Source organism: Charadrius vociferus, unplaced genomic scaffold, assembly GCF_000708025.1.
Source record: "Charadrius vociferus isolate BGI_N301 unplaced genomic scaffold, ASM70802v2 scaffold459, whole genome shotgun sequence".
Taxonomy (NCBI): Eukaryota; Metazoa; Chordata; class Aves; order Charadriiformes; family Charadriidae; genus Charadrius; species Charadrius vociferus.
In genome coordinates this window covers 1,593,948-1,607,721 of record NW_009650249.1, presented here as the reverse complement: position 1 = coordinate 1,607,721, position 13,774 = coordinate 1,593,948, and the positions used below count along the sequence as shown (strand labels likewise).

General features: G+C 46.7%; 1 protein-coding gene across 1 annotated transcript in view; it reads left to right on the top strand.

The window, feature by feature from the left end:
- The first annotated feature begins 688 nt into the window (after window positions 1-688).
- Window positions 689-13,774, top strand: part of HIVEP3 (human immunodeficiency virus type I enhancer binding protein 3) — a 67,517-nt gene continuing 54,431 nt past the window's right edge. Inside the window, exons 1-2 of the mRNA XM_009893000.1 lie at window positions 689-5,809; window positions 9,942-10,087. Of these exons, the coding sequence (XP_009891302.1) occupies window positions 689-5,809; window positions 9,942-10,087 (5,267 nt within the window). The remainder of the gene's footprint in view (window positions 5,810-9,941; window positions 10,088-13,774) is intronic.

Below are 13,774 nucleotides of genomic sequence, written 5' to 3'. Positions count from 1 at the left end.
AATGGTAGACATTCAGTCAGTTATTCTGACTTTCTTTTGTGCAAAATGTTTACTGCCATCCTCTATAAAAGTAACAGTGTTTAATTACTTAAATACAAATACTGAAGTAATTTTTTTCTGTTTGTTTTCTTTTGGATGTAATTACAGAAATGTGGGAAATACTTTTCCAAGGCTTTTGAACTCAAAAGTGGAACAGAAGGAAGACACAGGGAGACATACACCGTTCAGTGTTATTTTCCTCGCACAGGAAAAAAAGATCATTATGAGATGAGCACTAAAGTCTCAAGTTTTCAAAGGTTTGCATAACAAACAAGAGACACATTGTGGGTTGCATCTTGACTTTGAAGGCTTGCCACTGTCAACTGAAATAAAATGGCAAGGTTTAAAGCCTTAACCAAGTTCACAAGGAAAATATTTGGACTAAAAGTTTTGGAAAGTTTTCTCTCTTTGAAGTAGTTTGTCATGTGTTACCAATGTGAACTTTATTGACCTTGAAACATTTTTTTTTGAATCAAATAGCAACTAGTGACACTTTAGTAAAATCTTAAATCAACAACCATCTCCTGGTGGCTTCAGCTTCGTAGCAAATGCAGGCAAAACAGGGAATCTACAGAAGAGACCTTTATTATTCGTAAATGAAGCCTGCCAAAACCTTCCCGAAATAGCATTCAAAGACCCTTTTAAGGTCATGGATCCTGAACAAAGCCAGAAGAGCACAAAAAAGGCTGAGGAAAGTCCAAGAAAGAGGCTTCCCAAAGGAGAGGCTTTCCAAGCCAGTATTTCATCTTCAGCTACATACCAGGGCAGCTCTGCTTCTTCACAAGGAACCCCTCTCCGAGATATCATATCGCAGCAGCACTTTTCTGGTTCTTTGCCGATTCCAAGAGAGGAGTCTCAGGAGAAGACTGGACATCAGAAGCAACCTAAGCCTTCCTCTTTTGAACATCCTCCCCACGTTTCGCAGCTTCAGCAGCACGCACTGTCACCAGCATTTATGTCTCCTGGGAAACCGGAGCATGTCCTTGAAGGTCCCACGTGGCAGCTAGTTGATCCAGTAAGACCAGGTCCCTCTGGCTCCTTTTCATCACCCGGGCTTCACTCTCACCACAGCCAGCTCTTACCTTCCCATTCACCGATCATTCCTGGAGAGGACATGCCGTCCGTTCAAAAGGTCTATATCCCTCGCCCTTCGCAGGTTTCCTTAAAACAAGCTGAAGAAGTGCACAAGAAGGAAAAGAAACCTCAGAAGCCAGGCAAATATATTTGCCAGTACTGCAGCAGGCCTTGTGCGAAGCCAAGTGTGCTCCAAAAACATATCAGGTCACACACGGGTGAGAGGCCGTACCCTTGCATTCCATGTGGCTTTTCTTTTAAGACTAAGAGCAATTTGTATAAACATAGGAAATCTCATGCTCATCGAATAAAAGCTGGGCTGGCCTCAGGGATCGGAGCGGAGATGTATCCATCGAGTTTGGAAATGGAAAGGATCGGTGGGGAGGACTTCGAAGAGCCAACAGAAGGAGAAAGCACAGATTCGGAGGAGGAAACGGGTGCGATGTCGGGCCATTCGGTAGAGCTCTCACCTAGGCAGAAGCACACCCTGTTGTCCAGCAGTTTGCTGAGTGGAGGGAGCCAAGGTTCCAGCCACGACCGGTGTTCATTGTCTCATTCCAGTATGTCTCAGTCTCTTGAGGACAGCACCCAGTTTGTGGAGCCATCGTCAGACCATGCTCTGAGCCATAAATCTGAAGATACCCACACCATAAAGCAGAAGCTTGCACTCCGCTTAAGCGAACGGAAAAAGGTCATAGATGAACAAGCTTTCCTGAGCCCTGGGAGCAAAGGGAGTACCGAGTCAGGCTACTTCTCCAGGTCAGAAAGTGCAGAGCAGCAGATCAGCCCACCAAATACTAATGCGAAGTCTTACGCAGAAATTATTTTTGGGAAATGCGGTAGGATTGGGCAAAGGACTGCAGCGTTAGCTACAAACATAACCCAGGGGTTTCCACACCTGTCTACTGAAGAGAAACCTAGTATGGTACCGTTATCTGTGCCTAGAACACAGGTTATTGAACACATCACTAAGTTAATTACAATTAATGAAGCTGTTGTAGATACCAGTGAAATAGATAGCGTTAAGCCTAGAAGAAGCTCTTTATCTAGACGTAGCAGCATTGAATCTCCAAAGTCCAGTGTATATAGAGAACCGTTTCAGTTTGATATCAAGTCTGGTTCCAGTAGCCAGTTGGATGCATCGAAAGTGTTGACATCCCACGGTGAAAAAATTAAGCCCGAACAATCATTGTTGTCACTTCAGCAATCCCACAGTGCCACAGAGACAGTGCCTCTCCTAAGAAGCCACTCAATGCCTTCTGCTGCATGCACTATAAGCTCCCCACATACCTTTAGAGGTAGCTATTCATTTGATGATCACATCATGGAGCCTGAAGTCTTAAGCCGCAGTCAAGCATTTTCTTCCCACCCTCGAATGCTAAAACGACAACCAGCTATTGAGCTACCTTTGGGAACAGAATACGTCTCGGAGGAGGTTAGCTCTGCGAACAAAGAAACTGTTTCCAAACCTCCCGAGGAGCCTGAAACCAAGGAAAGCGATCTTACCAAAAAGTCACGGAAAGGTCCAAAAGTTAAAGGGTTCATGTACGAGTGTAACATATGTGGCGCTCGGTATAAGAAAAGGGACAATTATGAAGCCCATAAGAAATACTACTGTTCGGAACTGCAGCTTTCAAAGCCTCGTTCTTCCACTTCCCATACCTCTTCAGAGCCTGAGAAAAGCGTTGTGGATCCTGACACGTGGCCCCAGGTGATGCATTACAAGCTAGGGAGCAGTTTGGAGCTCACCCCGCTCCGAAAAAGACGAAAGGAAAAGAGTCTCGGTGACGACGAGGAGCCTCCAGCTTTTGAGTTGTCTGACACTCCGTCCTCCAGTACTGGGCCAGGGACTCAGTTTGCAAACCCGGCATCATCTGACGTCGCTTTAAACCTAACCCGTGAATCCATTAAGTCACCAGCAGATCCGGGTAAATCCTCACCTTCTGATGTCAGTGCCAGCTTTCATTCCAGGAATACCAAACCGGCTCCGAGCACGGAGGGCAAAGAGAAAAGGACAACCTCAAAGGAGATTTCCGTCATCCAGCATACGAGCTCCTTTGAGAAGTCTGACTCTGTTGAGCAGGCGAGCAGCTTGGAAGGAGAAGAGAAACCCTTGTCACAGTACCCATCTCAGCCCACCCCCCAGCACAGCCGACCGCCTCATTCCCTGCAGCCCAAGCTGGTACGCCAGCCCAACATCCAGGTCCCAGAGATTCTGGTCACGGAAGAGCCTGACAGACCAGAAATGGAGCCAGAGCCTCCTCCGAAAGAGCCAGAGAAAACAGAGGAATTTCAGTGGCCGCAGAGGAGCCAGACCCTTTCTCAGCTCCCTGCGGAGAAACTCCCACCCAAAAAGAAGAGGCTGCGGCTGGCAGAAATGGCTCAGTCCTCCGGAGAGTCCAGTTTTGAATCAGTGTCTCTCACCCGAAGCCCAAGTCAGGAAAGCAGCATATCCCACGGCTCCAGCCACTCCGTGTCGTTTGATCGAGAAGATCACAGCAAGTCGGAGTCGACCAGCCAGCCCTCTGAATCCCACCCAAAGCCTCCTGGTGTTGGCTCACACATGTTGATGGTACCAAGCCACCATCACCATTCCAGGGAAATGCGGAGATCTGCTTCTGAGCAGACACCAAACGTGTCCCATCCCTCCCAGATGTCAGAGACCCGCAGTAAATCATTTGACTACGGGAGCTTGTCGTCTACTCCTTCCTCGACCCCCGGCCCCTCAGCCTCCTCGGCTCCACAGGAGAGAAGGAAATGCTTTCTAGTTAGGCAAGCATCCCTCACTAGACACCCAGAGCACGAGCCAGACTCGGCCCCCACAGGCCGGCCAGAGACAGAAGATCCAATTCCTTCTTCAAGTAAATCTCCTTCGACAAGTTTGCCCCATCAGCCAACATCTTCATCCCCTCTGCCCTCTCATGGTACTTACCCAAGTGAAAAGAGTCAGCCAAAAGACAGCCCTCAGCCGGCGTACACCCAGCCGTACACAGAAGCTCTGCAAGTCTTTCACCATCCCGTACCGCAGCTAACGCTGCACGAAAAGCAGTTCATGTCCCCACAAGTTTCTATCTTTCCCTCCCAGCACCTCCTGCCGCAGCCAGGGCAGTCTGCAGAGCTCTTCACCGCCCACACCATGTCTGACATCCTCTCTGCTCAGTTCACCATGCCTCAGATTCCTCCTTCCATATTTCAGACCCCACCACTGCCTCTCCCGCAAACGCTTATCCACCCAGGCCCCCTCCATATTGCTCCTCCGCTGATGTCTCACCCTGCCGAGGTGCCGTTCAGGCAGCATCCTTCATTCCTGCCGGTGCATTACCCTGGCTCCTCACCAATCCCTTCAGCCTTTTTCCTGCCTCTTCAGTCTCAGTTTGCTCTCCAGTTGCCAGGTGAAGCTGGTGGACATTTACCGCCAATCAAATCCAGTTTATTCCCGGCAGCAGGAACCTCCAGTCTTTCCCCATGCACAGAATATGGCTCGGACAGTAGGTTGCACCCTCTGACCCGCACAACAAGTCCTCCGGTGTCTGTATCTGCATCTCAGCTCGTTGTTCCTACGCGGTCAGACCCAATGGTGTCGCTCGTTGTCCCTGTTCGCATACAGACAAATATGCCGTCCTATGGGAGTGCGATGTACACAACGCTCTCCCAGATTCTGGTCACTCAGTCCCAGTGCAGTTCCTCTTCTATCGTTCTCCCAAAATTTGATGATCACCAACCCAAGGGTACCCTGGTCTGTAGCGCTGATGTTCATGGACTGGGTTTCAATCTGGCACAGATGATCACAGAAGATCAAAGAAGCATATTCCAGAGCCCCTATCTGAGAGTGCCCTTACCCTTACCGGAGCGAAAAGGCTATATGCCACTCACCTCCCCATCAGACAGCATCCTTGGACTGGAAGGAGGCCCATCGACAGTTGGTGGAAGCAAAAGGATGCTCTCTCCAGCTGGTAGTTTGGAGCTGACAATGGAAACACAACAGCAGAAGAGAGTGAAAGAGGAGGAAGTGTCTGAAGCAGAAGAAAAGTTGGAAGTGGTGAAGCCGCCCAGTGCAATAGAGGAAGGGAAAAAGCAGGATAAATCTCACTTTCTTGCAGAAAGCCAAGGCAGGGTCGAGGTTGAAACACCACCTAGTTTGTCCTTAGAGCAGTCAGAGCCAAAGGAAGTCTCAAGTACTTTGCAGCAAGCTGTGTCCCGTTCAGGTTCTCCGAGTTTTGAGGCACTGGAAGAGTATAAGCAGCCAGCTGGCAAGCAGTGCCTCAGCAAGGCACCTTTGCAACCCGTGAAGAAAGAAGACTCCAAAGAACTGGTGGAGCAGTCTCCACCAAACCCTGCAAGCCCTGCGCCTCCGTCTGAGGTCACTCGTAGTGCAATGAAATCTCGAGAAGGTACAGATATGAAGAAGGTACTTCAGTTCCCCAGTCTCCACACAACCACTAATGTCAGTTGGTGCTATTTAAACTACATAAAGCCAAATCATATCCAGCAAGTTGATCGACGGTCTTCAGTGTATGCCAGCTGGTGTATTAGCTTGTATAATCCTAACCTTCCAGGTATATCCACTAAAGCAGCCCTGTCCCTCCTGAGGTCCAAGCAGAAGGTGAGCAAGGAAACCTACACCATGGCTACTGCTCCACGTCCAGAGGCAGGCAGGCTTGTCCCGTCCAGCTCCAGGAAGCCAAAAATGACAGAGGTAATGCAATCCTATATCTTTCTCCTCATCCATTTGGATACATGGGAAGAGGGGGACCAGGGATGGGGAATTGCTATTCTTAGTTTAATAGGAGTTTATTCATCCCTCTCTCAGTTTGGTAAGCACTTGTTCACAGTGAGACTTTTAGAATGAAGAAGCTCAAACCCACTGTAATAAAAAAATATTAAAAAAAAAAAAAAGAAAAAAGAAAAAAGAAAGGCAAGCCTGCTTCAGGGCGATGTGCCATATTTCTGTTCTCCGGTTTCTACTTGCCTTGTAATCAAAAGAGCACGTAGGAATCACCACCGCACCATGAACTGCCACTGCTCAAGCACAAAGGATTAGACTTGATTTGCATTTGTCTTGATATTACAAATAGCTTTACAACGTTTTTTTTTTTTATATATATATAAATGCTGTTATAATTCCCTACATTTTGCATGTTATAAATGAAAAAGGATTACCTTGGGGAAATGGGATTCTGTCTGGTTGTGCATCTGCTGATCTCACAGTAATGAACATGGAGAGGCATGCTTAAAAGTATTTAAAAATATTAAGGAGAGATTTGCAAGTGTATTTAGGCCCCCAAAGAAGCGTAAAGGCATGCAGTGACATTTATAAAAGTGCCTCAGTAGGTTAGATGTGGAGTCTTGTTAAAACACCCATGTCGTTTGGTTCATTCAATTAATGTCCTTAGCTCTCTACCTGCTTTTCAGGTATCTAAGGATATTTTATCACTGGCTTTCAGAGTTAAGGGGAGCACGGCGAACGGCTTCACAGGGGCAGAGCTCACCAGAGGCATTGGCCATATGGGCACAGGAGCGTTTAAGACACTTCTGGTAGCTGCCTAGTGTTATGTATCTCATTTTGAGGCCAGCCTTCTCCCCTCTTGGTTAATGCTGAACCATACAGATCCCTTTAATCCAGATCGTGTTCATGTAGATTAGCAAACGGAATCGCTCTGAAGATTTTGCAGTTTGATATTCATCTCAAGTCAATTTATATTGATGGATTATTCATTTTATTTCTGTATCATGAAATGAACTCTGAATATTAAATTTATCATAATAGCTGCTGCAGCTGCTGCTTATAAATATGTCTTAAAATACACAGTAGAGTCACTTTGGTACAGTAAATCTTTATTTCTATTCAGCATTTCCATCATTCTTCTGCAGAAACCCAAAAGACAGAATTTCTGGGGACACAGGGGCAGATAATTACCTGCACAGCGCAATAACCACACTAATGCCTGATATAAATGCACTCTTTTTCAAAGGACTTTATCTGAACGGTGTTGTACCATCCTTGATTTCATTCTCTAACAGAAGTGCCTGTGCTCCTCTGAGCTTTGCTCTTTGACATGGTGCTAAAATGCACACCAAGTGTGTGTTCCAGCAACACGAGACCCTCGTACCCTGAAGTTAAATGTTAAACTCTACACAGGAATGGTTCAGCCCTTAGCCAAGAAAATACATATTTCACTGCATGCGTTTGCTCAAAAGACTCAAAAACCTTTTAGACAAAACCCTATAAGCTGACTGGTGGTGACAGTTAAGGGTTTTAGGGTACAATTTGCAAAAGTAAGAGTTTGCCCCACCAAATTCACCTAGAAAATGGTGTAGCCTAAATCTAACATTAATACCTGCTGCTCAAGGGAGTGCGGTTTGCAGAAATTATGTTAATTTCAATGGAGCTAAATTGACCTCATGCCAAGCAGAGAAATAAATTTTGATTAGATGATCAGTGGGAGTGAAATCCTCAGTTTAGTTTTTAAAATGCTTATGACTGGCACAGATTAGGAAGTAGCGTCGCTGGTTGCTCAGGAAGATGCGATTAACAGGAGCTGCGTAGCAGTAGCATAAATCAAAGGTTGAAAGTTCAACTTTCCGTTAACTCTGCTCTAGATATTTCCCTTCAATATTTGCTTCTTTATGTAACTATAAGTTGTCAGTCAACACGACAGAAAATGTAAACCAGCTCTAATATTTTGTACAATTACGCATGCAGCAAGCTACCAGCAAGCAGCAGGACTGTATATACTGTCTACGTACTTGGCTTGGTTTTTACATTACCAGTGGGATTTACTGAGCAGATCAGTTCTGAAGTGACTGTAGGCTCCAGCATGCATGTAGGGATGGCTAATTACACTGTATCGGGCTTGCACACTTTGTAAATTAAACGAGACTGTAAAAGGGGATAGTAGTGACTGTATGATTTTGGCTCTCTGGTGCCTTTCATCTGTCTATGTTTTGTGCTTTCAAAAGTTACAATAAATAAACGTAATGCTACATCTAGAAAGTCAATTGTTTTGTATTCCTCAGTAAATAAGGAACCGAACTGGGAAGGTTGTCACTAGCGTTGTTACAAGCTCATGTCAGGAGGCGAAGTCGTCATGGCCAAGGTTTAAATTTTGAAGGTGGTCAGTGTGTCTCCTGCCACTGATTTCCTCTGAGCACAGACATCTCCATGCCCAGAGACACCAGCTCGAGACTGTTTCTGCTGTTAAAATTGTTAAAGTGGTTCCTGGCACTGTTCTGTCCTGGGCTGATAGCCCTCTCCCAGGCAATTCCTGGGCACATTTAGGGAGATAGGACAGGGTAGGAACCATTCCCAGGAGGCATCTAGAAGGGGTAGGTGGCTCTGATGGTGTGGATGTAGGTTAATGTGCACCAGCTGGCCCCAAGAGCAAAGAGCAGTCCTGGGCGCATCGAACGCTCTAAGCTGAGCTCCTGAAATTACTGGGCAAATTTGAAATGTTTGACCTCAGTTTTGCACGGCTGCTCTTCAGTGAGTCCGTCCCTCTTCCAGCTGAGTCTGATGGCAGCACCAGCAGCACGCTGCTCTGGAGGCGGGCTATATCCCACTAGGTTTTGCAGGTCTCTGAGCTCAGTCACTCTTTGGCTTCCTCTATAACCGTGGGAGACAAAGAGGCACCTCTTGGGTGATTCATCCCCCCTTAAGATAAGTGTCTAAGGTAGGGCAGATGAATCACCCTTGAGAGCTGCCGCTCTTTCCAGCAACTGTAAGGAGTCAAGGGTGACCAGCTCTGCTTTAGACTTCTGCCAGTTCGTTGGCTACGTTCGGGCCCAAATCCCTCTAATAACCCTACTCTCTCAAACGCCTTCCGTCCGTTCCCATAAATTATACGTAAAGCAAGGATATGGGTAATTCAGTTGAACTTCAAAGATATTCTTGCACTTGTGTAAAAAGTAACCTGGGTGAAAGGCAATCTGCTTCCCTCTTTGAGGGCTGTGGAGACCCCTGTTATTTGCTGGGGGCGGGGTTGGGGGAGACATCCCACAATTTCATTCCGGGTGTGTAGAGTTCCCCTTGAATCGCACAGAGCCAGAGAGGCAGCTGGAATGTTTGTGTCCATGTACTGTAACAAATACTATTAAACATGCTAGATGAGATGTCAGTGCATGGCTTAAACATTGGCCTAAACAAGGGGCAACAAGTTTAACCGTGAAAAAACAAATTTTACCCTGGGAACATCTGGGGAGGTGGAGGATTATTTTCTCCCGTTGGTTTTGTGGCTTTCTCTGCACTGCACCCTTGGCAACAGGGTTTCGGTGAAAGGAAATCACCCGAGAGCTTTGACTGTCGAGTGATTTATATCAAGTTTGGATGGCTAAAGTCCAAATTTGTGTGAATGTGGGGGTATGTGGGGGAAACCCAAAGGTTGAGGTTAAATATGTGAATTCTACAAATGCCTCCTCTCTAGGTCTTTGTAGACGTATGTATTAGAGAGAGGATTATCCAAGGACAGAGCAGTGGATTTGGGAACGGAGACCCATGGCTCCACCACACGCTCAGAGATACCCCAGCCAAGAGACTTCTCTTTATGCCTCAGTTTTCCAGTTGGCAAGAACTGGATAATATTGAGCTGCCGTATGCAGGGGGTGATTTAAAAACTTGTAAGCGGTCACAGTAAATATAACATACCCAGCAGGGCTCAAAATCCAGAAGCAGAGGCCCTGCTTGTTAAGAGGATGTCCTAATTACTGCACTTAGCTGTCAGGAGCAGCATGTGCGGTAGGTTGCTGGTTCTTTCTGAGGCTGTTTGGTCTGTGTCTATCTTAGAGTGATTTTGTATGTAATCATTGATTGTTTTGCTCTTTTGGGGAGATAGGTTCATTTGCCTTCGCTCCTTTCTAATGAAGGTCGAAAAGATATAACTAGAGCTGAGAAGGAAGAGGATAAAAGAGGAAAATCAGAAGAAGAGGCTCTTGTAACCAAGAGAGGGGAGCCAGTCAGGATCAAGATCTTTGAAGGAGGGTAAGTGTCTCATTTTATTTCTCTTTTTGTGTCACAGTTCTGTAGGAGTTACTGATAACAATGATGGCAAGTCAGTGAAGGTGCCACGTGGAGGTGAGCAGAAGGCCAGATGTAGTTGGATTTCAGCTTACTTTCTACAACCACCATAAAAACCTGGCCCTTGAGATCAGTAGCTACTCCGGACTGTAGTAATTTTTTTTTTTTTTGAGTTGTCTTTAAGTCAGCAAGCACCTAGCTCTCTTTTCTGAGCGGGTGGGTGAGTGAAGATGGCTGAAGAGCACACATACATCTTGTAGCTGTCTCTGATGTGATGAGGTGTACTCCGTATCTTCTAAATCTTTCCAGAGCCTTCTCCTGAAAATGATGTTCCTAATGGCTGTTACCATTATAAGGAGGATCTGGGGAGATCTTTTCTGATGCCTGGGTTTTGGGTGGGGGAGAAAAGAAGGGTTATATTTGTGTGATTTTAATCCCACCCACCCAAAGTAGCTCAAACCAGAACGGATGCAAGGTCCAAATTTGATGTGTATCTTGATTCTTGGCTCCAGGTAACTCTTCAGTAATTCAGCACTGGTCTAATACTACCGTTTATCTTTTCAAAAATAAAAAATCAGGTAATAAGTAGCATGTTTGTGGGATACAATTGAAGATCATCCTTCCTGTGTGTAGCAGAGGGGGCCAAAGAGATTTAAGAAATCCCAGGCAGGATTCATCAGTTCTGCTCTTGCCATTGGGTGGTCTTGGTTTTTGTGTGTTAGAAAAAGGCTTTAATTAGTCGGTGGTTGTGGTTTTCTGCTGTTACCAGTTGAAGTTTGCTTTTATTTCAAAATATTTCATTAGCAGATGATCAAACTAGCTAACCAAAAGAGTAAAAGAGTGCTTTGGGAAAGGAAACCTGCTTGTTTGTTCAGGAGAGCTCACCTCTCACCCAGACATAGGGACTATAGCCCAGCCCAGGTTTAGATACGCGTCGGCAGTGAGTGGGGAGTGCAAAGAGCTAAAACAGTGACAACCTGTAACGGTTACGACCTGACGTGATTTAGGGCAGGAGCCAGGGAAGGGCAAGAAAGCAACAGACTGAGAAATACGATGGCTTCGGTGTGTTGCCGTCACCCTCCTGTAGCAGATAGGACCCATGGGACCAACGGAGCATTGGGTTTTATTGCCTTAAAGCCCATGAGAAGCCTCCATTCCCCTTGACGAGGTTGTTGTGGAGCTGCGGCTGTTTCAGGGGGACTCCTTCCTAGATGTGATTAAAGAGTCTCAGCATTAATGTGAATGAAAACCACCCTGCCCCTCGCAGAGCGGCTCTATGGAGGTTTTTTGGGGAGAGATGCGGGGGTGCCTGGTGCTGGCTGCTCCCCGGCTGCCCCGGCCATGACGAGCCGTGTCCGCACGTCCCCGCGCTCAGGCGGGGCGGCCGTCTGCATCCCCGAGTGCGGCATGACGGATGCATGGTCACATTTTTCTGAACAACAGACACAAAATAAAACAACTTTTCCAACATGTTCCGTGGAAGCCAGCATCGGGGAACGTATTAGTCATCCTGAACGTATGCTATGTTTTATTTTAAAGTTCCTGTAGCACTTAAGGCAGCCGTCCTTCTGGATGTGACACAGAATATAGTAGCTGTTTAATGCCAAGCACAGGCACTAACGTAACGCACCAGGTCGCGGAAATAAATTTTACATCCAAATTACATGGCATATGCGCTGCGAAGGGGTCAGGCGGGACAGGGCTGTTCTCCCGAGGTGCGTGGTGCGTACCTGGGGGTCCATGCCTGGTTCCCACAAGGTTTCTGATGTCGGATTGTTCAGCCTCAGCAGCCTGTGTCTGCCAGGATATTTTCTTGCAGTGAAGGAACGAGCCTGCAGATGAATCCACAGGGTGCCTAGTGCTTTGTGCAAGATACTAAATGGATCAGACCCCTTTCCTGGCATCTCTGGAAAATGTTTTACAGAAAGGGCATCCATTCTCAAGACATTATTTCACTGTCTTTTTTTTTTTTCCCCTTGTAAAAATTTACTCCTCGTCTCTTCTTTCACCTTATTTATTGGTTTCACATGGTCTGCTGCTGGCCAGACCCATCCTTCCAGTGGGATGCGGTGTGTTTCAAATCTCTTGGAGCCATCCCATGCTTTGTTGCCTCAACCAAGGAGGGAGCTTATAAAGAAATTCAAGTGTTCCCACAAAAGGTGAACTTGCTGCAACTCTTTTAGCTCCTTCTTCCCCTCAGTTTTATTGTCTTTAGAGCTCTTGTCTTTCTCACTGCCATTTTCAACACTTTTCCCTCTCTACAGTCTTCTGGCTTCCCCATTCCCATAGCTGCCTTTCCCCATTGCTACATCGCGTATAGCACTGCCAGGACCAGCTCTGCTATGTCCCCTGCTGCTGTCCATCCTGCTGGCCAGAATCAAATTTCTTGGCTTTCAGAGAAGACCTGATTTCATACTTCCATCACACCCACTGCCCATTTTTAAGGAATGAACTGATAAACCCGCCAGAGGCTCTCGGAGCACTGCGGGGCAGCTTGGCTTCCCTTGCAGTGTCTCTCATTTGAAGGTGTCTCCTCCCTAGCTGTGAAGGTAGATGGTTGCTTTGCTTGTGTTTGCCCACTGGGAAGTGTTTTGGAAACAGCAGCTTGCAGATTCCTTGAGCCTTGAGGTACATTCGTACCTGGGTTTAGGTTCAAGGCTCAGTAATGCCATGCATGGGGTGTGCTTGGGCTCAGTTTCTTCTTTCATCAGCCTTTCCATGAAGGATCTCAGTCGGCCCCTGTGGTGCCATCTCAGGATGTGGAGTAGTAGCCGCTTGGGCTGTCAAGAGGACTTGGGTGGTGGAGGTGTTTGGCTCCCGTTGAGTTACTCAGCCACTTCAGCATCTGGCTCCCTTGGCCTCCTGTGGAGAAGAGGACCTGTTGTGTCTCTGGTTTCTTGGGGACCGCAGGAGGGATGTACATGGTTCTGCGCTGACTTTTCCACAGTTAACTGTAGACCGGATCCACAGTTTTCTGTTGGTCTCCTGTTTAAAGAACAAATTCCTCTTGGAGAGCAAGTCTTAAGATCATTCCATATGTAATTGCAGCAGTGACTGTTACGTGCAGTCCTGAAATTTCATAAGACTGCATCTACCTCCATTGCAGCCACCATTCACCCCCTCCATGAGCACAGCCCATGCACTTGATGGCAAAGGAGATGGGAGTCGTTTAACATCTCCTGCAGACTGGACACTGCACAGTCTCATTAGGGTGTGCCTGGGAGAACCCTGGCATTAAGCAGCCAGGTCAAAGTTTGTACTCCTGAAGAAGCTAATATAAATATCTATTGGACTTGTCTTGAGGGATATTGTTGTGGTTTTGAGCAGTGAAAATGATCTTTGAAGGTCAAGCTGGCCAGCACTGCTTCAGGAGAAGTGCCAGGATTCTTCAGTGGCTCTGTGTCACCTTCATCAATCTGCTGTGGTACTTTGGAGGCCCATTCTGAAATCTTACGTCATGAAACTGTAGATTGGTATCGACCTGATTTGAGAGTGAGGTCTGTGATGGTATCATGATCTTGTCAGGGAAATGTTGCCTGTTTACTGTGCATTAGCATTACCATGATGAAATCTGATAGCAGTGGGGTAGTTACAGTCAATATATGTTCTTCTATTTCATAGCCAAACTCACGGTGCTTTTACAGGGCCCAT